Below are 27,040 nucleotides of genomic sequence, written 5' to 3' on the forward strand. Positions count from 1 at the left end.
ATGCCAAAATGAATTTATTCTATTTGAATCTACCTTAAAGTCGTACCCTGAATACGTCGGCTCGTCTACAACAGGAACTTGGAACACATTTGTATTCTTGACAAGCTTTAGTTCACCTGCATATATGACCTGTGTGTGTCATCCCTCTCTCTCATACACCCGATATAAGAGCGCTCCATCCATGCATGAAACTGTCAGGTAACACCACCCTCACCCGACACGTGTTGCAGATGCTCACCCATACTGCCAGTTTTTACGGGAGAAAATATTCAAACTGGCATCGGCAGCAGACTGAGGAAAACAAAAATGAAACATTTAATTTTTCATGTTGTTTTTTTTTGTTCCCCCCCAACTCTTTTCTCCGTGTCACCGTTTGACCTAATTTGTTTTTTTGGGCTTGTCATGGCAAAGCAGCTCATCCAGCAAACATGCCTGATGAGGTGTGAAGCCTGCACCCGAATCCCCCTCTCCTACCCTCTGCCCACATTCCAGCCTACTGGAGGTAGACGTCACTCACCGGCACAGTCTCAGGGTCAGATGGAGGAATCCCTATTTAAACCTGAAGCCAGCGAGGGCAGACCAGAGATCAGTCACTCACAACTCACTTGTAGCCAACTTTGCCTTCAGACACAGTTCAGTAAAAATCATCATGTCGTTCACCGTTTAATTGTTTTCTTTTATTTATTCAACAAAAGCACAGTCCATTGAATTATCCTAGAAAAAAAAACATGTACTTTCAGACTCGTGTACACGGTGGAGCTAAGCAGGAAGTGGCCACTTGTTTCGTAGAGTAAGCGCTGAACTTGGGAGAATGTAGTTAAATTATTTAAAGTCAGTCAAGACTGAGAGTCTGTAATGACTAAAAAATATTTCATGATTACACTTAACATGTAAACAAGCTCCCTGGAGTCAGAAAAAAAAAGAAAAAAAAGTACTGTATCTTAAATTATCCCTCCATCTTGGATTTTAATTGGGTTAAGTATAAGTCCCCCTGTGCATCATGTGACTTTAGGTGACATTTCAAAATACTACGGGGCTGATTTTTTATTGTTTGAAGCAGTGTAGAGTTTGATGTGACCTTATATTAAAAAGGAACTTGAAATGTACGATGCAACGTGTCCATTATGAGAAGAGGTACTGTGGATGTTTAGGTCTTCACCCCTGGCTGGGACAGTTGGCAGGTGGTAATGGCTGCCAGGGTTATCGTGGTTGACATTATGTGGGCAAGGGAACAACCTGGTCCCCGTGGTAAAGAGGACAACGCTGCGGTGTTCCAGGTGTTGGGTTTGCCCGTGGCGACTGTGTGGGAGCTCTAGAAGTCCAGGTGTTTGTTGCCGGAAGTGCCGGAGCCACAGGCTGAAGCCGCCGCGGCCCCTCCTGCCAGCTCCCCCCTGCTCACACGACTCACCGTCTCAGACAGGTCTGGAGGCAAATGCAGTCTCTACAGAAATTAGAGTGAGAGAGAGGGAGAGGGGGGGGGGGGCAGAGTATTGGATCAGCTTGTATGAAGAAAAAAGAAAGCACTGCAGTGGATCAACATACAGTAGATGGTACACTTCAGCGATGTTTATTCACAGAGAAGCATGTTGGGCTGAAATTGCATTAGATGCTTCACCACTCCCCTCAGCACTGGCAGCGCTGAGTAAACCTGCTAGCGTGCTGCTAAATGCTTCAGAGAGCTTTAGGTCTGTTACAGCTCACATGGAATATGTGTGTAAGTGTGTGTGAGTGTGTGTGAGGTGGAAGTGCTTTGAGAGAACTGTGTATGGGACACAACGGCATGCATTAATGGGGTGATGTAAGAGAAAGTTTGTATTCAACAAAAAATTTCAGGGAGAATCAAAAGATGTTTTTGTTTTCATCGACACCAGCCCCGGCCCTCATCACCAAAAGAAACTCGTTGTCTTCCCAAGTTGATATGTTCGTCTGTGTCTACGTGTATGGATAAAGTGTATTTGCTGTTTCTTTACTGTGTTTGAAACACAGATGATTATGTTCGGCTAATGCCAGAGTCATTAGAATCAAGTCATTTAGCCGTTCCACACTAAAGCTTATCTGTGGAGCCGCCCTGTGCCAACTCAAAGCACAAAGGGCCACTCATGTAAAGCCCCCTAACACTAACACGCTAACCACTATAAAGCTTAAGAGGGCTACGCTGCTGCTCCGCTCTCTCCTGAAGCCACAAGGAAAGGCCGCCGGTGGCACTCATCAAACAAAGTCTTGAAGAGGTCCTACGAGTGGGAGAGGAGGTGAAGTGTCCCCTGAGTCAAGTGTGCGCCTGACAATGGTGTTGAGTAGCTTGTCGCTCGAGTGTCTGTCGAGGAGGTTGAATCAGAATACAGGCATCCCGGGTACAAGAGAAGTTAAACCCTGTAATTTGCCCCTGAAAGAATCTGCCATGACATCTGAAACCCACTGGTCAAAAGCCTGCGCTCCCACCCCACCCCAGCCCTCTAAACATTCCCTGCCCGCCACATCCTTACCCCCTCCAGACATCCAGCTTTAGGAGAGCCCTTCCACTCCCACAGATACTTATCTTTTTCTTAATCGCTAGGTGTTTGGGTACAGGGTTTAGCAGTGTCATTACTAAAGACATCATTTGGGACGACACAACACTCTTCACCCCTCTAGGGCGGACCGCTTCCTTCCTTTGCTTAATACTGCTTTAAGGAGCATTAAAACACCTGAGTCTGAGCAGCAGAATGCTTTTACGTCACTGATGTTCCTGTCTGATATGAAGCCTTGTGCTCCTGCTGCTAACACGTTTGAGGTGCATCGTGCTCAAGTGGCCTCTTTTCTGTTGAGCACATGGCCTTTGTGTGTGTGTGTGTGTGTGTGTGTGTGTGTGTGTGTGTGTGTGTGTGTGTGTGTGTGTGTGTGTGTGTGTGTGTGTGTGTGTGTGTGTGTGTGTGTGTGTCCTACTCTACTTGTCAAGCAACTATAGGAAACAAGAGGAGTAGCCTTCATACAGCCTAGCAGATTATCAGGGGCAGGTGAGCACTGAGACACTGTGAAGGACCTATAATTTAATGAAAGATGGTAAAGGTAAGGTTACACAGGACCTACAGAGGCAAGGATGAAAGCTTCCCTCTTTGGCTACAGCCTTACTACTATGTTTTCCAGTTTTTTTTAGACATGCACTAAACTCCTCATTTGAACGCAAATGTCTGGGTGAGAGCCTCCAGATTATGTGCAGACATTCTCTGCCTTGTCCCCTAGTAGATTTTGCATCAAGTCATTAGAATCCGATGTGAGAACCCAGCGAGGGGATTCATTTGCAATAATGACAAAATACACAAAAAGAAATCAAATATTTTCAGGGGAAAAAGCGGTGCCATACACGTAGAAGACAAAGATGTCAAGAGAGTTTGTGGTGATAAGAGCTGATCTCCGCAGCGGAATTAATACGTTACTTCCTGCCACTGCCTTCTGCACCACCCCTCGCCTGAACAATGTGGAGGATTTGTTGCTGTTGTGAACGCGTCTGTGCAGAGAAGCTCCTGCTGTGTTGTGCTTGTGTGAAAGGGAAACTGCGGATAAAGTCCGGACATAATTCTCTGGACTTTATCAGGCGAGTTTTAGAGCTGCTTAAACGGGGGCCCCCGTTTTAGTTTGAAAAGCTGGAACTGCATTTTATTCTGAACGGGCAGAAAGAGAGATGTTTGGAAACTCTAACAAGAGCTTACTGATTGGGTCTTCACTGATTCATCAGGCTCCTATTACATGTCCCTCTTCTGGAAAAACACAAAGAGCATTAGCCTCAGCTACCAGTGCAGAACAAAACATGGATAATCAACAAGCGTTGCTGACCCTGTTTTGAGTTCTGAGTAGGAGACGAGATAATATTCGTACAATCTCCGATAATTCCCGTGTACTTCGACAAACACACGTCTTCCTGTTTACACCGACACGTGCATGTCAAGTATATGTGAGTGGTCATATGATATACAGTTTCAGGCATGTTAAGCCGCTTTCAGACATGCACTGGTCTCTGCTGGAGGGGGGGGGGGGGGGGGGGGGGGGGGGGGTGATGACGCTTCTAACACACGAAAGATGCAAAAATGCAAAAACCAAAAAGAAAACAAATATCACCCAGTGAAAAAGCGGCGTCACACATGTAGAAGACACCGACAAAGATGTCAGGAGAGTTTGTGGTGATCAGAGCCGACGACGGTGTCAGGCTGCTGTAAACATGATCACATGATCTCGGCAGCAGAGTTAATACGTCGCTTCCTGTGTCTGTCTGCCGCAGTCGGCTGCTCCACCTCTCGCCCGAATAATGCGAAGGATTGGATGCAGTTGTGAAAGCATCTGTGCAGAGAAGCTCCCGCTGTGTTGTGGATGTGTGAAAGACAGACTACAGGTAAACTCCGTAGCCAATTCTCCGGGTTTTACCCGCAGGTCATGTTTGAAAACGCTTTAGTGCAGACAAGGATTAAAACCTGATAAGAAGCCAAAACGTTTGAGTGGACAGATATCAAAACAAAACAGTGTTTTTAAACAAAAATGTAGTAGTATGGATGTAGCTTTAGGGGAAGACAAGACAAATGAGCATAAACCAACGAGTTAAAAAGTTCCTACATGATGAATTTGTTGGACTTTTCTTTGTACGTAACTCTTTCTCTGACTCTCTCTCGCTCAGACACACACAAACAACCATGCAAACTCATATATTGGCCTTGAGGGGGCCTCCAGAAGCTCTGCTCCGCTTCCATCCCTGCCAAACCTCACCTGTGTAACCTTTCGTGTCTTCAGCTCACTCAAGTGTGATTGAAAAAGAAAAACAATGCATTGATCAAGCCTGGACTCAGTCCTGCTTAGTGCACTGCAGCGGAAACACGGTAGAGAGAAGGGTAGGAGAAAAATCAATCACATATACATCATTCTCAGTGGGTGAGGAAAGAAAAAAGAAAAAAAAAAGACATCACACCGTTGTCTGGCTGTCACGCACCCAAGGCCCTGGCTACCACCATGCCTGCTTGGCTCTGGGCTCTGTAAACCTACTGAGCATGTGCAGAGCGAAGGTCAAAGCAATCCAGAAGTGAAGCTCAGCTCCTCTAACCTTTGAGTTCAGGGGCAGATGAGAACAATCAATGGCTACATCAAAGTTGGAGGGAGGAGCAGACAAACCAATCGATCGGTTTGACACACAGAGGGAAAACACAGCCTAGTAACAGTCAGCAGCGTCCCGCACATCACTGACAGCCACTGTTAGAGCTGATAACTCTTATTGGTTTTCAGCGGCCATATAGGAACTTCATTTATACTCACTCCCGCTCTTACCCTGATATTGAAAATTTCGCCCAAACACAGGGTTAGTACCTTGCACTTATTTGAGTAGTAATAGGCCAACCATGGTGCTGCCATGGACATTTGTGTTGACACCAAATGAATGGAGGTCAGTGCAGGACTTAGACAGACATAGTCACGGAGGCTCTGAGTCTGCTTCCCTACGACCTGCACACTCCATGATGTAAACAAGGACATCCGGAAAACCCTCAGAGGCATAGTGGGGTGTATTTGTGTGTGAAGTCTTTCTCTGCTGCCTGGCAACCTTCACGAGGGTGGAGAAAGAGGGATAAAATAAGAGAGAGGGGGGTGTCACTGGATGGGAGTGGACGGCGGGAAAGTAAACCATTGGCTGTGGTGCGCTACTGGAGGGGGGATTGGGAAAATGACTGTGTGCCACAATGTTACTGCTGAGTATGTGTGTGCAAATGTGTGTGTGTGTGAGTGTGTTAAGAGTTGTGATGTCAATGTTCCCTCCCTGGTGGCGGGCAGGGGTAAAGGTCTGTGGTTCAGCTCCGCTCCACAGCCAGAGGGGCTGGGGCCATGCTGGCAACAGGGTGAGGGGTGACAAAGCTCCAAACGAGTGCTAAGCACTTGAAATGAGCCCTGAGGGTTGGCCCAGAGACTAGCTTTGGCTAAGAGGGTTACTAATATCTCCCCATAATGGACAATTCCCCTCAGCTTACCAAACACCCCAAAGACCCGGTTGTTAAGGAGTACAGAGGTTCATGCTACTTGTGACTGGATGGTTACAACCTCCACATGTCGCAGAGTTTCATGGGTCAGAAAAGGCACAAAAATCACAGTTGTAATGTTTTTTCCTTCACGTACAACAACAGAAGAGTGTTATAATTCAGGAATCCAGATGTAGACAATTTTTCCAACTGTAGCTTACAAGGGACCGGCTCACACAAAGCAGTGCCATCAAAGGCATTCCACTGGTGGTAACGGCTTGCTAATGACTGGAGTATTAGGTGCTAATTTAACGAGTCATTTCTTCCATAGAGTTTTAGCCACACTTTCAAATGGCCTGTGTCACTGTACAGCTTAGAACTATGGGAAACCCAACACCTTGTTGGAACACATGACGACTGGTCTGGCTGTTCCAATCAGATTAGCCGTTGTAGGAACATGTTCAGTGAAGTGACACGGTATTTACCATAAACACCTACTTAACACAATAACTGTAGTCGTTTGGTCAGTATATTATAAGCTCTATTAAGTCAGTGAAATGAGAGAAAGTAAATGCTGTATAACTAAGCGGAAGTTGTTAGAATCACAGGAGAAACAACAACTAATCAATCTGGCTATGTGCTGTCATGCATGAAAAAAGACATTTCTGTTATTGTGCTGATACACAACAATGCAATGATATCATTCTATAGTTTGAATGGATATATATGGCACACGTCTAGTATTCATGTACAGTGGTCACACTAGAGGGGATACCTCTCGCCAATTCCATTTCTCTGTGCAGCACAGCTGCAGTGCAGCCACTGTAAACTAATGTGCACGTCTGTCCACAACACCAGGTCAATGTCCTCCATTTCGAGTCTCATTTCTACAACCAGCCGAGGGTCAAAATGGTAGCAGAACAAAATTGGTAGAGATTTCCCAGACTCGTTGGTCTATCCAGTCACTAAACCAAGCTGAATCACCCCCCAGCGTCATAATCCCTCACACCTCTAAAGTTACACCGCATTGTGTGGGAAATCATTTGCTGAACCTATAGGAACAACTAGTATTAACTTCAGCCCACCAAAACCCACATAATGAGGTGATGTGCTTATTCTATTCGTGAAGCGACTATCATCACATTTATGCTGATAGTGTGAGAGGATACTTCCTCTACCTTTGCCAGGAAATAAATAAATGCAGAAACAACTCAGCATAAATCCCATCACTCTGGTAATTCCATCCCACCTGCACCTAACAAAAGCCAGAAGAAGCTTTACCTTCCTCTTCTTTTGTGGCAGCGTGCAACACGATCCCCGGCCCTACCCTCAGAATAACCTGTTGACTGCGGAGGTTTCAATCTCTCAGTTTGTCTTTTTTAAACTTTTAAAGTCTTTTGATTTCATTCATTGTTTCATATGATGTTTTTTTGTCAAACAAATATATTATTGTTTTATGTCCAATTGTTGTTTTTATGTCCAAATGCACCAACCACACCAAGGCAACTTCCTGTATGTGTAAATATACTTGGCAATAAAAATAATTCTGATTCTGATAATTATTTTCTATCTCCCTGCATCCCTCACTTTCAGTAGCTTACAATGTTGGTGATTAAGGATTTTAAACTTATTCGACTAATTCAGGATTAAATAAATTCATCAAGTATAACACTTTACTTAAGGATGGGTACATTTTCTAACTGTACACTGTCCTATTGACATGCATGCTGCTTGAAAATACTGAACATGTAAATTAAGAAAGACAAAGACGGTAAGGCAGGAAACAAGAACGCAAGAAATAAGCTACTTTCAGACATGCACTGAAGTCAGGACATTTTCCTTTAGGGGCTTATGTGAGAACACCAATGTCTGATTCATTTGCTCCAGAGGACTTCCTGAGTTTTTCCATCCAGCCCTCTCGTAAAAATGTCTGGAAAATGACGGGGATGTCCATGGGAGAATACAGCAAGAACATTTCCAGAAAATTCAAAGTGAGTGAGTGGGTTTGTTGACATTTCTAAAATGGGATGGACATGATCACCATCTTCGATGTGCTGTAAACAAAAACACTGATTTCCACAGCAGAACTTATACGTCACGTCCTGCCGGACATTTCACTGTTGTTGTGAACGCATCGGACCCAGACAATCTCCTGCTGCGTTCTTCATATGTGAAAGGCAAAATGTCCTGTTCATGTCTCAAAACAGCTCGACACTGCAGCTTACCTCGAGTATCTTTTTTATAATTGGGCGAAGGTCACCTGCTCGTAATGTCACCTGCTGCCTGATCCAGGATAATCTGAGACACAGGCCTACACACAGTCTGACATACAGATACAGACACTGGCTTATCATCTCTTCTGCTTCAGGGATAATGGATCTGACAGAGTAGACAGCAGACAGGCAGAAGGATGAGTAAGCATTTTTAGTGTAATTATATTCCCGAACACAGGAAGAATGGGAATGGACGAACAAATGACTGAATTTCATTAGAAGTGAGCAGGTCTAAACAGGAAATTGATTAGCTGACAATATTGAAAGGGATTTTTTTTTTTTTTAGACCTAATGGAATGTTTGTTTCTGTTCCCTTGATTAACTAGCTCCTGACGTACCCTTCACGCTCCACAGACGGATGTAAAACAGCATTTAATAGCATGTCATGTTAGTAAACATGACATGCATGGGAAATCAGATAGCACTGTGCTGCTTCTGAATAACCAAATGGACAAACAAGGGCCAAAGTGTAACCGTGCTGTAGCACAACAACTTGACTTGTTATCTCCCTCGTCATCATCTTCCACTGAGCCCTCCTCTGGGGTCTCTGCTCGGGCCTGTCAAGAGCTTTGACAGGAGATGCAGCGTGGGGCCATTTTGTCTCTTTTCAGTTCGGTTTTGTTTCTCTTTGGAGGGCAGTGATGGTATGGACCGTGGGCGTTGTAGGGTGAGGGGGTGAGGGCACATTGACCCCAGTGGTGATGGGTAGTAAGGGGTGGGGGCTAGTTGGTGTTATGGACTTGGGCACAGCCAGGGAGTGCTGGTCCGCCCCTGGAGTGACATGGTGCCTGGAGAGAAAGGGAGAGGGATAGAGGGCGTAGAGTACAAACATGTCTAAGTGCTGCCTTCACTACAGATAGGCCCATAGCAAAGAGTGCGGCTGCATGGGTTATGACAGCATATCTGGGGGACCTCTCGTGCCCTCCACCCCTCAAACACAAATTTTACCCCTCGAACCATGACTCTGATATAAACATGTTCAGGTTAAAAAAACACTGACACTTTTGGTAAGAGCAGGTTTTACAGTGCTACTGACGCCCTGTTATAATTTGAATATCATTTGAATATCACTCACACGATTTGCATCTGCTCACTACTAAACATTTCAGCCTCCACAAAAGAGGCAATTTCCTTCAGGTCCGTGTGGTTAAGATTTTCAATCCAAAAAGAGTACAACTTGCTTCATGTTTTTACGTATTTTTCCTTTATTCTTGTCAAATTACGACTATATTCTTCGAATATTATAACTTAATTGTCGCAATCTTACGGTTTTATTTGGGGGATCTCCAATTCTTTTTCTCTTCAACATGGCCTTAATACTATCAAATCTTAGTACATGGCTAAATAACAGCTAGAGGTTAAAGTAACAGCTTAAACCACTATTTAATTGTGTCTTGGCAAAGTAAGTACATTTCTACTTAAAAATAATTGTTCGACCACTTTGAGAGTTTATATCTTTAGAAAAATGTGTTGGACTATGATCTGTAGCAGTTTCCAATATTTCTCTAATGTCTCCAATGGTCTCATGGCAACTTCATGATGCAAACGCTCACAGCAAATAAATATATTCTTTAGAATGTTGTACTATTCTCTGGCTCTGTCACTGCTTTAGTCACCAAAAAATAAAGCCAGAGAACCACCAATGAAAATTAGCCATGTATTATTCATGTTTTTCCTATGTCAGTCTAGTGCGCAAACCCATGTACAAAAAGACAGAGGGACCCACAGGGCCACTTGCCTATGCATGTGTCACACAGAAGTATTTACAACATACGCTCACAAAGCAGGTTATTACAACTAAGGCTCCCTCAACCCCGTCTCCCCTTCAAACGAAAGTCCTATTCCTCTCTCATCGCTTGTGTCGTGATGGAGTTCACGCAGTTTACAGGCATAACATTTGGCAAAGTGAAAGGTCATGTGGAGGTTACTGTGTCAGCCTGGGTAAGTGGCTGACCCCTTGGGAGAGGCGGGGGTGATCGCTCTCGCAGAGGAATAGTCTGTTGTGCTCGCAGAAGACTGACTGATGCACATTCAAATCAGAGACACTGGGACAGAAGGCAAAAGATGACAACATGTTATCTGCCTTTCAAAATGTACATCGTCATACACGATGGTCTTAAAGCTCCACCACCAAATTTGTGAAGCTTATTTAACACCATTTGCCTACTTGTGCTTGTCCTGCATGTAGCATTATTGCACTGAAGGCTCCAAGATGACGTAGCCGTTGGTTTTGTCCCTGCTCGGTGCCACAAAGAGCAGCTTAATACGGCTGCATCCTCCTCAGTAAAGGAGATGAACCATAGAGAGGTAGAGCTGTGCATGACAACCCGGGATCAGGTCTTTTCACAGGGATTTCCTTGGACATGTTCATGGCTTTGATTCAGCAATTTGAAATCTTCCAAGAACTAAATGAGTAACTTCGGAACACACAGAAAACTTTGATGCTGTCACCATTTACCAGTCCTGATCTTGAGAGTCAGCAAGAGAGGGAAGAAGCAGAGTGGAGGCGACGGATAGAAAGGTTGAAGAACAGGTGGTATAAAAATGTTACAGTTAAACAGATTTACCAGGAAGAAAATCTACCCATGTGGCAAAGTGATGCAAAGGGGACAATAGAGTGAAAGCATATGAAGTTAATCATTTGTATACGTCTAAGAAAGTTGTGCTCCCATTGCATTTAACTGTTACAAATGTTAAACCTGTGTAAGATTAAGTGCTGACGTGTTTATATCACATTTGTCTTTGTGGTTGCACAGGAGTGTGCGTGTATGTTTGCATGCATCCGTGTCTGTTCGACTGCCTGGATGAATAAAGGGGGGTGGGTATAATCCATCACCAGTTGATAGTCCTCACAAAAAAGGAGCCCTTTTTGCTGAGAGGACAGCCCTTGTGCGGACAAAGACCACCATACTGGGGACTTCATAGGACCCAGCTGAAAAGGTGTTGCCCAGAGTAACCCCATTCACATTAACAGGCATGCTGGCCAAAGCCAGTCATTACTGCTGACTTGGACCAGCCGGGCCACACATAGACCAGCCTAGAGCCTCTAAGGCCATTCACTCCACATCAGCCCACAGGCAAACAGCCTGAACTCTGCCACTGGGGAGCATCTAGAATTGTTACCATTCAATTCGACTGTCCGTCTTGAGAGCTTCAATGTATGCAGCCTTTGAGCACTTTTATAAAAAAAAAAAAAACAGGGATATACAGTTTTCTAGGGCAACACTGGAGTCATTGCCCACAGTTAATGTGTCTAATCTGGACCTAAGATTTGAACAGACACTTCAAGATAAAGCTCAGATAATAAACAATAGTTGCCAGGGTAAAACTTTGACTTCCATTAAGTAAGATGAGACAGATAGGAGCTTCTTGGTTTAAATCTACATACAGTATAACAAGCTCCTTCTATATAGAGATCTTGCTATGTTGTCGTTAGGGAGACCCCTTGTTGCGACACCTTTGCTTGTTTATACTGAACCAATGCAAGCCAGCGATGGGATTTTACATAGCATGTCTGTAGTACAGAATCAGAGACTTGTAACACACCATCATCTGTCCAGCGATGTCAGTTCTTCAATTCGGCTCAGTTACTACCTCTGCTGCTGGGAGAAGGTGGAACAACAATCCTGTCCTATGTATGAACATACATTTTACATTTAAAAAAATGATATGGAATAAAGGTGCAACATTCCTGCATTTAACGGATATAGTAAAAGGGGCTAAAGTTGCAATGACTGTAGTAAGTAAATATCTATCTGGCTGCGATATGGCAACATTGACGCATTTCTTTCCATCCGCTGTTGTTCTACTACCACTGTCATTGGTGACAGTCTCCATCGAGGGTCACCTCTGTCACAGTTACACAGTGGAATGGTATGAGAGAAAAGCTGAAGCACTCCCACTGGACTTGTATACTGGGATTTTTGGGTCTGAAATGCTTCGCTTCACTAATCCTCTGAACTCCAAACAACACTATGGAAAAACAAAATATTTTCCTTTCTCCGTTTTCACTGATACAACCACTCAAAGTTCAAAGTTGAATGAAGGGCAACTGGTCTTGGTTGTAGGTAGATAAAGATGTTTCATATGATTTCAACTAACATTCAAGAGGCTTCAACATCAGTTTTTCCATGTTTACGCCCGGTGTCCACACTACTCCAGAGTTTTTGAGCTGACCCAGTTTTAGTTTGAAAGATCCAGAGTTGTGTTTTAGTCTGGATGGGCACACACTTAACTTAACTATAGTAAACTATGACTCGGACACCCATGTTTGTTTCCTGATTGGGTCTTATCAGTGACAACGTGTCCTTCCATCTTCTTTCAAGTGACCTTTTTCTAGAGGAGAAAAAAAAACGTCATCAGCCTTAACTACGAGTGACAACTGCAACACGGATAGAAATTACAAACATTATTCATCTCGTATGTAGAATTATATAGAGCATTGTAGGTGCGGGATAGGTGCTGTCGAAGGCCTCCTCATCTGTTGAGGAATGGTTTCTCTATCTTGACAGAGAAGGCCTCTGTCAAGTTTCAACAACCAAGTCCAGTTGTCCTCGATTCAACTTTTCTTGAATGGCCGTGATCTGGTTCAGACATCATGAATGTTCAAACTCTTATTATAAAGTCTGATTGAATATTCTTGAATCAAATAGCTATTTATGATCAATGTTTTACAAACAGATGAAGCGCAGACAAACCTCAGGCCCTGTTCAGACATGGTATTAACAACCATCTCAGGTGATCTAATCACTTATCTAGTCGTGTACTAGATAGTTTTACTTCTACACCCAAGCCGTATCAGGGATGTTTTGAGATCTGATCACTGACCACATTTGTGGGACAGAATTGGCTACCAATCTTCGCAGTGAGAACACAAATGTGTCCTGAGCCATATATTGAAAGAGCACATACTCCCCGCTGACGTCCTCTGACCTACTACGGTTTCAAGTATTTTTATACTTCCTCGTGTTTCCTATTCATTGATTTATTAGTGGCCACCATCACAATATCAACATTGACGTCAAAATATTTATTTTGTTATTTTGTATATAGATTCATTGGAGAGAAGCAATGTATTGATCCCTAAGCCCCTCTTACATCGCTTTGTTCATCTTCCTTATCTTCCTCTCACACCAAAACAAAACATGGACATCCGATCTATCTTTATAGTCTGACTGGCTAAAAACAACATAATTTGGTCTTTGAGGACAGAAATGATGTACATGTTTATTAGCATTGAGTGGGTATGTGAGATCCGATCACAGAGGAGACACATTCTAATGCCAGGTGTGAACTGAAATATTTAGAGCCGTCTACTTGCAATCGGAACACCAAAGACGGGTGTTAACACCAGGTCTGAACAGGGGCTCTGTCTGTCTCTCCCTCCCCCTGTTTACCCTCCCTCCCCACACCACGTCCACCTCTGCTCTCCTCTCCCATACGCTCCCTGTGGGCAGGTGGGTGTGTAAATTTAGCCACAGCTAGGTGAGGTGCTTCCTGGGTAGACTGTTGGCAAAGCCACCTTTAGGGTGTTCAAGATGTCAGAGGGAATGAGACATCACCTTGGCTGCCCTGTCAAAAAATTCACCACCTTCCATTTCCCCCATAACCTCTAGGTCCTTAGAGCACTGTGGGTGATGGGGAATTCTTGTTTTGTGTTTTCTAATTTAGCCTGAAACACATTAGCCATTACCTAACCTAGAGCGCTGGCTGAGTGTTAATTGTGAAGCATTACTAAAGCCATTAAAACAGTGAGCCAGGGCCCGGGGAGAATGCATGCTCAAGTTAAAAATTCGGAGAGACAGTGCTAAATGCATGTGATACCCTCTCAGCAAATGACCCCTATAGACATATTTCTGGATTTCAAAAATATAAAAATAAAACGTTTTTTAGTCTAGAAAGAATAACAATTATTGTGGAAATGACTTTCAATCTGGATCCATAAAAGAACCTGATACAACATGATTAATAAACAGAGACTTTTGATCTGAAGGTCTGAAAATGTATTTTTTTAATTTTTATTAAAAATAATCAATGTATTAACATGATCTAAATTTTTACAACCTTAATACCATTCACTACATTTCACAGAACCCTAAAGTGTGAAGCTAAAAAAGATACCATCAGTGAAGATTTAGCACCATAACATCTCCACATATGAATGCACTGGGGTCATGGGCAGCTAATTGTTTTAGAGGGTTTCATTTATATTCCCTGTAGATGCAGTGTCTGCAGGCGGCCTGCTGCAGAAGCAGGTTGGTTAGAAAAGATGACGTTCTTTAATTAATTTCAGAAATCTGCAGCAGAAAAAATGAATGCACAGATTTCAATCCAGATCAAATTCTGCCCTTACAGAGCCTTTCATTTTGTTGAGAAGTTTCTAGAAACTTGCAAGAAAAACTGTTTTAAAAAGAAAAGTAAAAGCTTTGTCCAAAAAACCCTTTAAAAGGCTGGAGGAGACAGATGAGTGAGGATATTAGTTTGATGTGTATAATTAGTTTCCAATTCTATAAAGAATAGTTTAAACTACAAAAGTAAGGGTGAGTAGAGAGACTGATACAAACTGCAGTGGAGTTGAAAAGGATCATGAAATTGGAAAGGGTTCCAACCCGTCCAGCTTCTTCATTCTCCCCGATGCAGAGTTAGGCGTTTTGCTGGGAAATGGGCGGCCTGCCAGATTGGGGCCAAGTCAGAGTTGTCAGGGGATTACAGTTCTGCCTTGCTCACTGCAGGGGGTGCGGAGTGGGCCTCAATTACCCTGGAGCGGTGTGTTTGATTTGGCCCGGCACTTTTGGGGACAGCCCAAAGCTGAATAAGGCACCATTAGCAACTCAAAATCCTGCCCTAAAATGAGTCCACTTATGCATCACATACAGTAATTGTGTGTCTATCAAAGGCTGGCAGGTCTCCACCAATTACCCTGATAACAACAAAACAATCAATGCATAATATTATCTGCCCAGCACCTGTGGGCAGCCTCGGACTTCCAAGCTTTCCTGTTGAAAACTTCAGCTGCTTGAAAACTTCAGTTCATTCAAAGTGAAGTGTAAACTTTAGAGAACTAAAACCTGAAAATCGGAGGATGCTCTGAGATAATATGGAAAAATGGGATGCAGAACTGTTTATACTTGTATTTACAAATAGACAGAGATGACGGACAGAGGGAAATACAGTGGTAGAGGGGGAGGGAGGGGGAGAGAGAGAGAGAGAGAAAGAGAGAGAAAGAGAGGGAGATCCCCGTACTCTGGCTACAGTTGGAGATGTGCAATTGAATTTCACACGATATGAGGCAGCAAATGGCATGTAAAGGCTGAAGTGTCAGACGGTTGCTGCCACACGGGCCAGACAGATAAGGGAGGTGTAAGTGAAATCATTAGGTAACTCTGCAGGACATCAGGGGCAGTTTGAGGTTGGCAGGGGGCTACGAGAGCCAAAGGTCCTCCTTGAGCTCCATTGAACACCCACTCAGCCTGATATACATGCACTTACAAACACACAGGGAAAATCACTTATACAAACACAAGCCGCAAGACAAACAAGGACTCGAGACAGAGACGGGCAAACAACCGAGTGCTGTTTTTGCCTCTCCACCCACAAACACATGCACATGGACACACACACACAAAGATAGGCACGCACGCGTACACAAGCACACACACACACACAAACACCACTTCACACTGCAGACGCCTCATTGAGGTATCAGCTCCAGCGATTGTGTTTGTCCACCTGGGTATGAAAGAGCCATTCTGGCCTGTGTGGAGGAGACAGCCGTGTGATGCAGCTCAAGCCGGAGCCCAGCTAGGCTACGTCTGTCTCCGGCTCTCAGGGAGGGGAGCAGCCAAGTGTGGATGCACCTCATTACCTCACTCATCCACACACCAATTACCCCTAAATAAATACACCCAGCCCACAGGCAGCAACAATGACATCCAGCCTGAAAGGGAAGAAAGGACGCCGTTCAGAAAGCATTTGCACGCACAGAAAAGTGCTGTTGGATAATGATGAAAAAAAAAGTGCAGAGAAAGGAAGTAAAAAGAAGAACATGCAGGGGGCTCCAAGTCTTTTAAAGAGCTCAAAGACGAAACGAAGAAAAGAGAAAGAATGAAACAAACACCGATCGAGCAGAGTGAAGTGATTCAGAAAATGATAATTTCTTGCTAAATTTCACCCAACACATCCGCAAATGATTGTTGTGACGGGGGAGGGGCAAGGTTTAATTGTTTTAATGCATGCAGCCATGAGATAGCTCTGCCACGGACTATAATGGTGATCAGTGTAGAGCAGACACATATTTGCATGTAAGATGGACCGCTTGGGGTAACGGTAACAGCAATGTGTGTGTGAAGGCCAAAGGACATTAGCTAGAAAGAATAAAAACAGAAAGCAAGCAGCCAAAGAGTTGCATCCCAATAAAGTAAAAAAAAAATATGGCGGATGAAGAAGAAGGAATACAGTTTTCTAGCCTCCCTGAAAACAATTTACGCAGCTGCTAAAGTGAAAAAAGTCTCCGATAGAGTGACAAGGTGAGCAAAGGATGCAGAAAAGGTGTGTGGCAGAGAAAGGAAGACAGATGTGTTTTCAGGAAAGGGGGGGTTACGAACGGGAGAGGAAGCCAAGAGTTCCTTCATGCCCCCACCCCACACACCGCTCTGCCCACCTCCCTCCATGTGGGATCTTTCTGCATGAGTGACTCTGTCATACCTGGGGGACAAAATGGTTCTCTTCCTCTTCTCTCTCTCCCTCTGCCCCAGTTCCTCCTCACCCTCTTGTACTGTACGTCTGTGCTGTGACTGTGGTGAGCCAAGCCTGGGTAGTTCTATGGTACTGTGTGGCACAACAGCCTGAGGCCTAAATGAATAAGTGACAGGCTGCATAAAATAAAATCATCATTAATAATATTTAAAAAATATAAATATATACAGATTTAAATATCTATCAAGGAGCACATTGCATGAACCATTTTTATCCTGTCCGCCCACAGGCAAGTGAGGTGATTCACTTCCTCCGCGATGGGTTGAACTGTAAGTCGCTGAGGGGGGTGTGGAAAAGGGGGGTCCTATAGGATGTTATCCTTGATAGGCTGCTCCTCAGTCAGTATGTTCAAGCACATCCCGAACTTGAAAATAAACCCACATGACCAGAGCACGCCGGGTTCACCTGACCAGAGGCAGATTCCTGGTAAACAGAAACAGCGGCTGTGAACCCGTCAGATTTCCACGCTGTTGATTCGGTGTAATAAACACAAGGTGATGGATGGAAGGGAAGTGAAAGGAGCAGGTTTATTAGGATTCCATCCTGACGGAAGGATAATTGAGGGAGGGAACGCTGCGTATGTCTGGTGCCACAGGTGGGTGGAGGAGTGTCGACATGCTGTGGCAGCATTGTCAGGATTCCTGGTGTACAGCTCAACCCTCAATCAGAGCGCATGGGAAACCAAGGCTTTGTCAAGGATAACACAACAGGCAAGATCTACTGGCCTTTTACTCCCCATTGTGTCTTTAAAACAGTTCCACCTGATATGACCTGGACCTAAAAACAGAAGGGTCCCTTCGCCTATTCTCGCCTCTTCTTCGTCCCTGCTTTACGTTGCCTGGAGGTTTCTCCTGAGAGTTCCAGGGTTTTAATTGCACAACACATGCTGTTGTGTCATACACATAACCACTCACACAAACACATATTTGAATATACCAGTCCTATCGCTTCCTGTGAAAGCGTGTGACAAATTGTGGAACTGGCCTGGCAAACATGCAAATAACAAACGGTAAAAGGTTTGCGTGACCCGTGAGATTTCACACACTAGCTTTGCCTGACAGGAATGTGCAAGAGATGCGCAGGATCCTCGAGCACACGCCCAGAGATGCTTGATGATATGTGCAATCTGCAAATAGACAAACAAAAGGTAATTATCATGCTTCAGTTTGCATTCTTAAGAAACATATTGAGTGGGTTTGGATCTGTCACTCATCATGACTTCAGCTCCATATTGTGAAAACTGGATATATTGACCACTGCACCATATGCTGTGCAAACCCTCTTTGCTGCAATGTATAACCAATGACACCTTAACTCAACTCACAATAACATGTATAGATTCTTATATTTTAGCAGGACACTTTGATATATGCCAAGGCCAGACACAGCAGTAGTAGTAGTAACAGCGAATGTTCATTTAGCATAAAAAGTTCAGGTTTTGCCACAGAGTAATGCTGTGTCAACCAGCTATGCACGCTGATGGGCAATCAAATATGTAGAAGGAAAGGTTTCCCATAGGGTATTTTCTAATAAAAACTGTGTAATTCTGTCATTTCCTTTGCAACTGTTGGGAGTGAGGATAAAATGACTGTAACTGATCAGTTTGTTCAGGTGAGTGGCAGCACAGCTTGACCCAGGCAGCCACAGCGCAGTCATGTTTCAACATAACACTACACAGCTCTTTAAACAGTACATTAAAGTGCACCTTTCAAAATGATCACATGGTTGAATCGAACCTCTTAAAACATTAAATCCTTCACAAAGGTAAGATTTACTGACGTGAAGATAGGTTCACCTAATAAACTGGCAACTGAGTAATCATTTTTCATTGTAATATGATTATCATCGTATTGTTTTTCTTTGAAAGGTACTAGTCCAGAGTCACTGGAGATTACCTGGAGTTCACCAGAGCACACTCATGGTGTCATCACAGGGTACAAACTCTACGTGGTCAGGTCCAACAACAGTGGATTTAGCTTTAAAAAAATAAACTGGATAGAGTTTTCAGTCTGATAGGCTACATACAAGGTTTGTGGCAAAGTGACCTCAGCCTGAACTGTCATACCACAAATCAAACAAATCTTTCAACACACAACTCAACAGCAATTAGGGAAGACAGCTCTGCCAAAAGACACTATTAAACTCTCTTGCCCTGTTCTAGTTCCTTATCCAAATTCTGTTCGGCTAATTTCTCTATAAAAACGTGTGAAATTTTGTTTTTGTTCTTGCACCTGTGAATCACCAGGAGCATGACCTGTTCAGACACGTACTGTTGAGTGAAAACAGCACACGTGTCCTGTTTTCACTCAATGTCTTTCGTGTTAACTGTCAGCGTAGATGTAAATAAAGCATCCAACCTGTTAATACTTAATATAGCAATCATATCTCACTTTTCCTTCTCCCAATTTGTTGGAGAGATCTTTCAGAACTGTTAAATAAAAAGTATGCACTGTTCTTAAAGCACTTCAAGTTAGATTAACTATATAACAGTTTTATCACAATCTATAAATTAAAAAATGTCATCCATTCACTAAAAAAAAAAAATCGCTTCAGAAAAAATTAAGAAATGTATTACATACAGGATAGTGGCAAGCATGTGACAAGACTAATTAGAACATGAGCGGGGAGAATTTTGTATGGCAACAATTTAAATGGGATTAATGTGACATATCCCTGTGTAATCTCCCATCCCCCATGACGGGACAATCTCAGAATTAGCAGGACAAAAACTATGAATCCCACTTATATGGGTTGTATCCATTGGCAAACACACTTACTTCATCTGCCAAATCCCTAAATTAACACCTTTTTGGTGAGAAGGCTCAATTTGGAGCACATCAAACCAACACCACAGCTGGCATTCAAGGGTAAAATTAATTACTTCAGATACATGTGGTTCCTCTCAAAGTGGCAGACTTATTTGCATTGAGGAACATTCAGCAGAAGTAATCGATGCACACACAAAATACGGCCACCCAATGACCCCAGCCCCGTCTCCAAGTCCCTCCCCATCCCCAAAGCCCTGACGGCTCAGCCATGCATGGAGGAACAAACACAGGTAGCAAGAGCAAATCAGACTGCAACAAAACATAGAAACATGAATGGGAAGCATTACAATGACAGGCTGGAAGCAGGACAATGGGCCCGCCATTAAACAAACGGCAAATCCCAGGATGGGCTGCGGGAGTATGATACAGATTACAGTCACCTAGTCCCTGCCTGGGGAACAGGGGAGAGGGAGAAAAAAGGACACAATATTGCAATCTGACAGCTGACGTCTTCATATAAATGTATGAATTTACATTCCAATTAGAGGAAATTTACATCTTAATCACAGCGAGCAGTGTGTCGGTCCCTTGGTTAGTGTGTTGCTACGGTAATGAGGTGGGATGCCGCTGTGCTCTCTCATCCAGACAGTGATCTGTCAGCAGTCGACACCTCCCTGTTATGAGGGAGCTGCACCCTTAAATGCAACCGCCACTGCGACCCAGTAATATTCGCCGAAATCCGTCTTAAATACCAACAAGGTGCGAGCTACCACCCGGGGATAATGTGCCAAATATGGAGGTGGAAAAACATCAAACATATCTTAAATACAGTGCAGTGAACTAGGAGTTTCATTAACTGTCACTCAAGTGACAAGCTTTCAGTTCTCTACGGTATTCAGTTTCTAATTTCCATATCTAATAATGGGTATATTATCTTTAAATGGTTTGACTTTGTTTTATGGTATTTGAAATGGATGGCGAAGCCGTCTGTAAAATTAGTCAAAAAGATCAAGTCATCAGATCACATGCTGCTCTGGTGCTAACGAAGACAAAGTGAATGGTTGAGATGGAAGGACTGGGAATCTATCATCAGGATCCTGGTCATCCCCTAGATCAACGTTAATCATCCGAGCTCACCCACAAGGTACACACACGCTGGGCGGGTCAGAGACTGTTTGTGTACTTGTGGGAAGAGAAGAAAGTCAGACAAGCACAGACAGTGTGGAGGAAACAGTAAAAGTCTGCAGAGAGTAGAACATTGTGTTGAAGTTTGTAAAGTCTTTTTGAGGACACTTGTTGCGGTTGAAGCTCAATTAGCCGACAAGAGCAGCTGGTTTGAGGTTTCAGGAGGAAAACCACACAGGAAGCCTAAAGGCCTGAGCGAGTGCGCTTTACAAGCTCACAACAGAGAAAGAAAGAATGCACTGCTGATATCAATTTTAATGAGTTCAGAGGAGGGACTGTTTAATGAAAACTTTCGCTGAAACAACTTCCACCCGACGAAATCATTTACTTGTAGAGAAGCACTGATTGCTGACAATGCAATCAGGGGGAGCAGATTAGCTAGCACCACACAGGAGAGCACATAAATCAGTTTAACACAGGCCTCTGCCATCTTCACGCTTGACTTTAATACAGGGATGTGTGAACAAAAAATTGGAGGTAAATGATGCATGGCTTCTTTATCACCTACCACGTAGCCAATCAGACTTCACCCGTCACAGACACCGCTCTAATGGCTGATATCTATGGAAGCAGCCTATTAATGGTTAGTGTCTGTAATTAAGACAAGTCAGATTACACCAGGCCAATGCCTCCTCTCTGATATGTGGGTTGCCATTAAGGCCAGAAGTGGTAATGCAATTGTACACCCAGATTAAGAAAAGATAGAGGGCCAATGTGCGTTTCCAGGAGTATGCGCGGGCGCATTTACGAGCATCACGTGGGGTGATGTGTGGGGCGTGGCTGGGGTTGAACTCTGGCCTGCAGGGTTTTTAGAGAATATGCAGAGGAGCTGCACACAACCCCCTTCAGCATTTATTGGGCGTGTTCTCCTCCTGGAGATTGATTCCCACAGCATTGCAGTGCTGTCTGTGCACTTCTGTCAAAATATCCAAATGAGATCGCCTATCTGTTTTTGTTTTTTGGGGGTTCGGCAACTGAGTTCAACTTGAATATTCGCCACGATTACAACTTCTTAAAACAGGCAGCAGCTTATATGATGCCAAGGCTGACTTTGTGTGTGGCAGCTAATGAGGTGAAAGGGGTGAGTGCGAAGGCAGTTAAGAGCAACAATCTTAAAAAGCTGAATATGATTAAAAAAAGAGGAGTGGAGAGAGGAGGCCCTTGACAAAAAGAAACAGAGTGAGAGGGGGATAGAGGGAGCGCAGGCGAGTGAGCTGGGAAAGCACTTCTTTCTGTACACAGAGTGACCCTGCTAACACTCTGCCTACTCTAATATTCACCACTACACATGCTTTTGTGCGCTATTCCTCGCCCGTCCAGGCACGCAAACCCTCCTCCTCAGTACACACACACTCCTCATTATACAATTTTGCTAGCCAGTTATCTAATCTCTGTACAGGCATTAACACTCTTGCTAAGATTCAGAAACACACACAAACACCAGGATGTGGAGTCTATTGCGTGGCGCAAAAAAACCACTGTACTGATTTAATTATAATTTTGTGCATTACAGCTTGTGTCTCCTTGCAAGACTTCTGTCGATGCAGAGAGCTCAGACGAGGACTGCTGAATGTCAGAGTGTTTTTAAGGATGTGCTTCAAAGGACGATGTTAACTTTCATGTCCTATGAGATTTATCTAGTGAGCGATGCTCATTGGGATCTTTTCTCTTGTTGAGGTGAGCGTTACTTCTCCAGAGTAAATGAAGTGACTCGATAAGTGAAAACTTTGATGTCTGCAACGGAGACATTATATATTCTGATCATACCTTTCAATAAATAAGTAATACAGACTTTCTTCAGACTTCTTGAAGTTCACAATTAAGCTGATGTGTGTCTTACTATCTGTCAAAGTAAAGTGATGAAACAATGATTAGGAAACTAAAAACAAAACCTGGAAACTACAAAAGTTATATGCAAAGCTACACCGCCAGGACGGCACACATGCTAACCAAAGGTGCAGCAAACACACATGCACACACGCTCACAGCGGGCGGTGGAGCAAACGCATGTCTCCAAACAAACAGTCTGTGTAAGTGAGCAAACAACATCAGGCCATCAGATCACTTCCCTCTCCAAACATGAAGCCTTCAGATGTGAAACTCCAGGCCGTGGATCTTTCACACCGCTGAGTTACAAATCACACAGAGGAACAGTGACGCAGAGGGAAAATAAAAATGAATAAAGAAACTTAACAGTGACACAGACACTCCATACTAGGGTACCACAAATAGATTTATGATGATGGGATCAAGCAGAAATTTGTATGATTCTGTTTGATTTAAACAAACTGATTTAAACAAAATGTAAGTGTCTTTAAAAAAAAAAAAAGAAGATAAGAATCCTCAGACTAACATATGGAGTAACCTTTGTGGCCTTCCGGGACTTGGGGGTGGTGGTGGGGTTACGCGGGGGGGTCTAACGCTCCAAGGACTGTAGGCACGCTAGGGAGAGGTGAGCTGTCACCCCCCATTACGATCACAGCCTGGGCTCAGAAAGGGGGAGGGGTAGGAGGAGTGCAGGCAAAAAAAAAAAAAAAAAGAAAGAAAGAAAAAAAAAAAACTGGTTCCTCGCTAACCGCCATCTAGAGCCATCCCCGGGCATCGGAACCCTCAGTCTGCAACTGCCTCCTGGGAAATACTTGCACGCAAGTCGTCCTCATCCTTAGCTAGCGGTGGGGCATAATGTGTATGGAGGTAAGAGGAGGGGTGTGTGTGTGTGTGTGTGTGTGTGTGTGTGTGTGTGTGTGTGTGTGTGTGTGTGTGTGTGTTTGGGCTGTGTAAGCAGAATGTACGGACTTTACGTGACAAATGAACAACTGTTTATGTTTTCTTTCTTGTTTCACAGAGAGGGGGTATACTGATGTGACTTATAAAGAGAGGGAGCATCTCACTGCAACTCTTATTATTAGAATGAAGGCAATCAACATAGAAGAGGTTTTTAAAAGGGCTCAATGTGACGAGACACCCGCTGGAAACACCTTCAATAATCAATACCTGTTAAGAGTTTGTATGCAAAGGTTTGAAAAGTATTTTTCGACCTAGGATGGTATTTAAACTGCACTGAAAAAAATACTTTGTACGTCAGCCTGAGCACGGAAAAGAGACACGAAATGTCTTGGCGTATTATGCGATACATAACATGGTGGAATATTATGTGCCAGTGGATAAGAAGCCTGCCTCAGATTTGACCTTTTGCTGCCTTTTGTGTGGGTTTGGGTAGCCACTGCTTAGGTGCATTCTGTTCCCCAGATCCCACTCCTAACACCCCTGTCACTCATCATCACTCATCATTGTTAGGAACAAAAGGAAAGTTTTGTTAAGCCACACACTGGAGTATTCTCCCACCCAGTAACTCCCCCACCTTCACACATTCACATGTGTGTTAGGTTGCACACACACACACATACACAAGCTGACAAATGCACAAAGAAAATTGTTCTATTTTTTGCAGCATAAACACAAGACCCCTGACTCACATGTGCGCCCTGATTCATGGATGGGGTCGCAAACGTTTCCATAAGGCGCCATCACCTTGCCCTCTAACTTGCCTTTTGAAGTGCAGGCTTGTCCTTCCAGTGGCCCTCTGACTCATCTACTGAGTGTAATTAAAGTCTATTCAGTGCTCTATATGTGTCCTAACTATCCTCCATCATGCGGCCAGGCCTTTCAATGGCCACCTGTGAACCCTGAAGGACAGGGGACACTTGCCCTCATAAAATTCATGAGCGCTGTTACATTCAGCGGCCGGCCAACTCCTCTCAATGGCCAACACCGCTTTAAACAACTCTGTGTTGACTGTTGGGTGAATCCTTTTTAAATACAAACATATTCACAGTAGCAGGGGTTAAGTAGCTCCCATGATTAGCGGAAACAAATGCCTTGATGGTTTGCTTGGAGACAAAGAGAAAGAGAGAGCTTCAAAAGACCCAAATTTGTTTTTGTCGAGCAAGAACTCATCAAGGGATTGCTGACAGAGAAAGCTTTTAGAAAACTGATTTGGCATCTGCAAACATGTGACCAAACCAAGCACACTGGTGTTAAAGATCTAGAAATTACGGACCCAACGTTAGTTAGTGGCAGACTGATCAGATCGGACTTTTAACCCCTTTAAACCAGAGTATCTGATCGTATCTACATAAAAAAGTATTTGTCCATTCACCTCCATTCTCTGCCAAATGATGGTGAAATGCACAAATGTGTCAAACTTGAAGAAAATTAACCATTTTAGAAAGCTAATTTTTCAATCAGAAAAGTAGCGCAGACAGCAGCCCATTTGACACATCATCTGTGTTTTCAAATTTGTTCATATTGCAACAGCAAAAATACTGAGCAAACTCACAGAGGAGTACACACATACACCACCCTCCCACCCACCCCCTGGACACTGCGGTGAGAGTGTGGGAAAGTTATTTTTAGGTTCCAAGCAGAGAGCCTTCCTGAGTTTGATGCTCCTACTCCGGATCAACATTCCACCTTTGAACCTCTCCGACCATGGAGCTGTTTGTGCCCATGATGGCAGTTTCTCTGTGGAGACTGCTTCATTTAAAACAGGACAATCGCTGCCTTTTTTTCCACCGTTGTGTTAGGTCTCAGTGATGAGGGTAACAATGTTTCAAGGTCATTTTAGAATGGACATTGGTAGACATGGGTTTGTTAGCAGGTTTAAGCAAACACTACTAAAGTGATTTTAACCAAACTTGGTGGAGGGATGAGGCCTGGGAGGAAGCCATTACATTTACGCGCATGCAGATTAAGGGGCTGATCAAGGAATTTCTTTTACACATTCTTTTACTATGTATTATGACAAATAAATAATTTTGGTCATCAGACCACTGAGGTTATCTTTTCACCCCTGTCTGTTTGTTTGTTGGTTGGTTTGTAAACCAGATTATGCAAAAACTACAAGACGGTTTACCATGAAACTCGGTGGAGGGATGCGGTATGGGTCAGAGAAGATGGCAGATCCAGGACTCTTTAACATCGTCAGAATTTCTCTTGGTTGCTGGTTTATTTGTTTCTATTAACCAATACATACATTTTTTAGGTTTACACAACCAAGGATCAAAAGAAAATTTCCAATGATAAATTATGTCTGATAATGAGGAAAAGCAGTGAAGTACTTGCACAGGATTGACACTAAACACATTTGCCAGTCTTGCCAAAACTTTTTAAGACTGGCACAAAACGTTCATGGACCTAAGGCAAAATCAGACACTATATTTCAGAGGCAAATAACAATAAAATGATTCAGAGGCCAAAGATACACTGAAGACCCAGTTCATAAGCAACAGGGGGCCTATGGTTCCCCAGTCACTGCCATTATGCTAATGGGGAGCCCTTTCTGTGCACACTTACACATACCCCATAGTACCACGAGACCCCATGGATGTAGGGTGGCATGCAAGTTACAGCCTCTTTCCATTCCTCTCTCTAATTGGAGCTGAAGACGAATAGGGATACTTTAATCAGGTCTGAGTCCAACGTGGCCAGCCTAGTCTGATGGGGGCTGAGTGGTGCATGGACCATGTTAAGGGTTCACTGATCACTGATGAAACAGCTCCACTTCCAGGGCGAGTTCACGCAGACCACACTCTTACTCAGTCTGGCAGGAGGGGCACATGTGCCCTGTTTTGTTTTGCTTTAACACTGTCCGTTTGCAAGAAATGTTTCGGCGTTGTGATGATGTAGTACAGAGGGCAGCACATTTGGCAAAGTCCCAGATATTCTCTTACTGAGCTTTGACTCGACTACAGCAAACACAACCGCTACTGCTTTTCCTCCCTGGGCGCTTGACAATAACAAAAAGGCTCATTTGAGGCTGTTTTGGCCAGTGTTCTTAACTATTTCTGAACCCTTGACCTCGTCTTAACAAGCATATCCTCTGTGCCCAGGCTACCTTGACTTCACATCAGACAACTTATGCCACTGTGGGGGGGGGGGGGGGGGGGGGGGGGGGGGGGGGGGGGCGGGCGGGCACAATTGCACTTTATGAGAGTTATTATGAGAATTCATGTCAGCAGAGTGAAATTAGTTGAGTGGTTTTGGTTTTCTAAATTAAAAGAATAAGCAAAAATTTGTCTATGCACTTATGCAGCAG

General features: G+C 43.8%; 1 protein-coding gene across 1 annotated transcript in view; it reads right to left on the reverse strand.

Annotated features, from left to right (window-relative positions):
* Nucleotides 1–655: 655 nt before the first annotated feature.
* elp4 (elongator acetyltransferase complex subunit 4) overlaps nucleotides 656–27,040 on the reverse strand; it is a 55,089-nt gene continuing 28,704 nt past the window's right edge. The window contains exon 10 of the mRNA XM_034581746.1: nucleotides 656–1,441. Within this exon, the coding sequence (XP_034437637.1) occupies nucleotides 1,313–1,441 (129 nt within the window). The 3' untranslated portion in view covers nucleotides 656–1,312. The remainder of the gene's footprint in view (nucleotides 1,442–27,040) is intronic.

Source organism: Hippoglossus hippoglossus, chromosome 3, assembly GCF_009819705.1.
Source record: "Hippoglossus hippoglossus isolate fHipHip1 chromosome 3, fHipHip1.pri, whole genome shotgun sequence".
Lineage (NCBI taxonomy): Eukaryota > Metazoa > Chordata > Actinopteri > Pleuronectiformes > Pleuronectidae > Hippoglossus > Hippoglossus hippoglossus.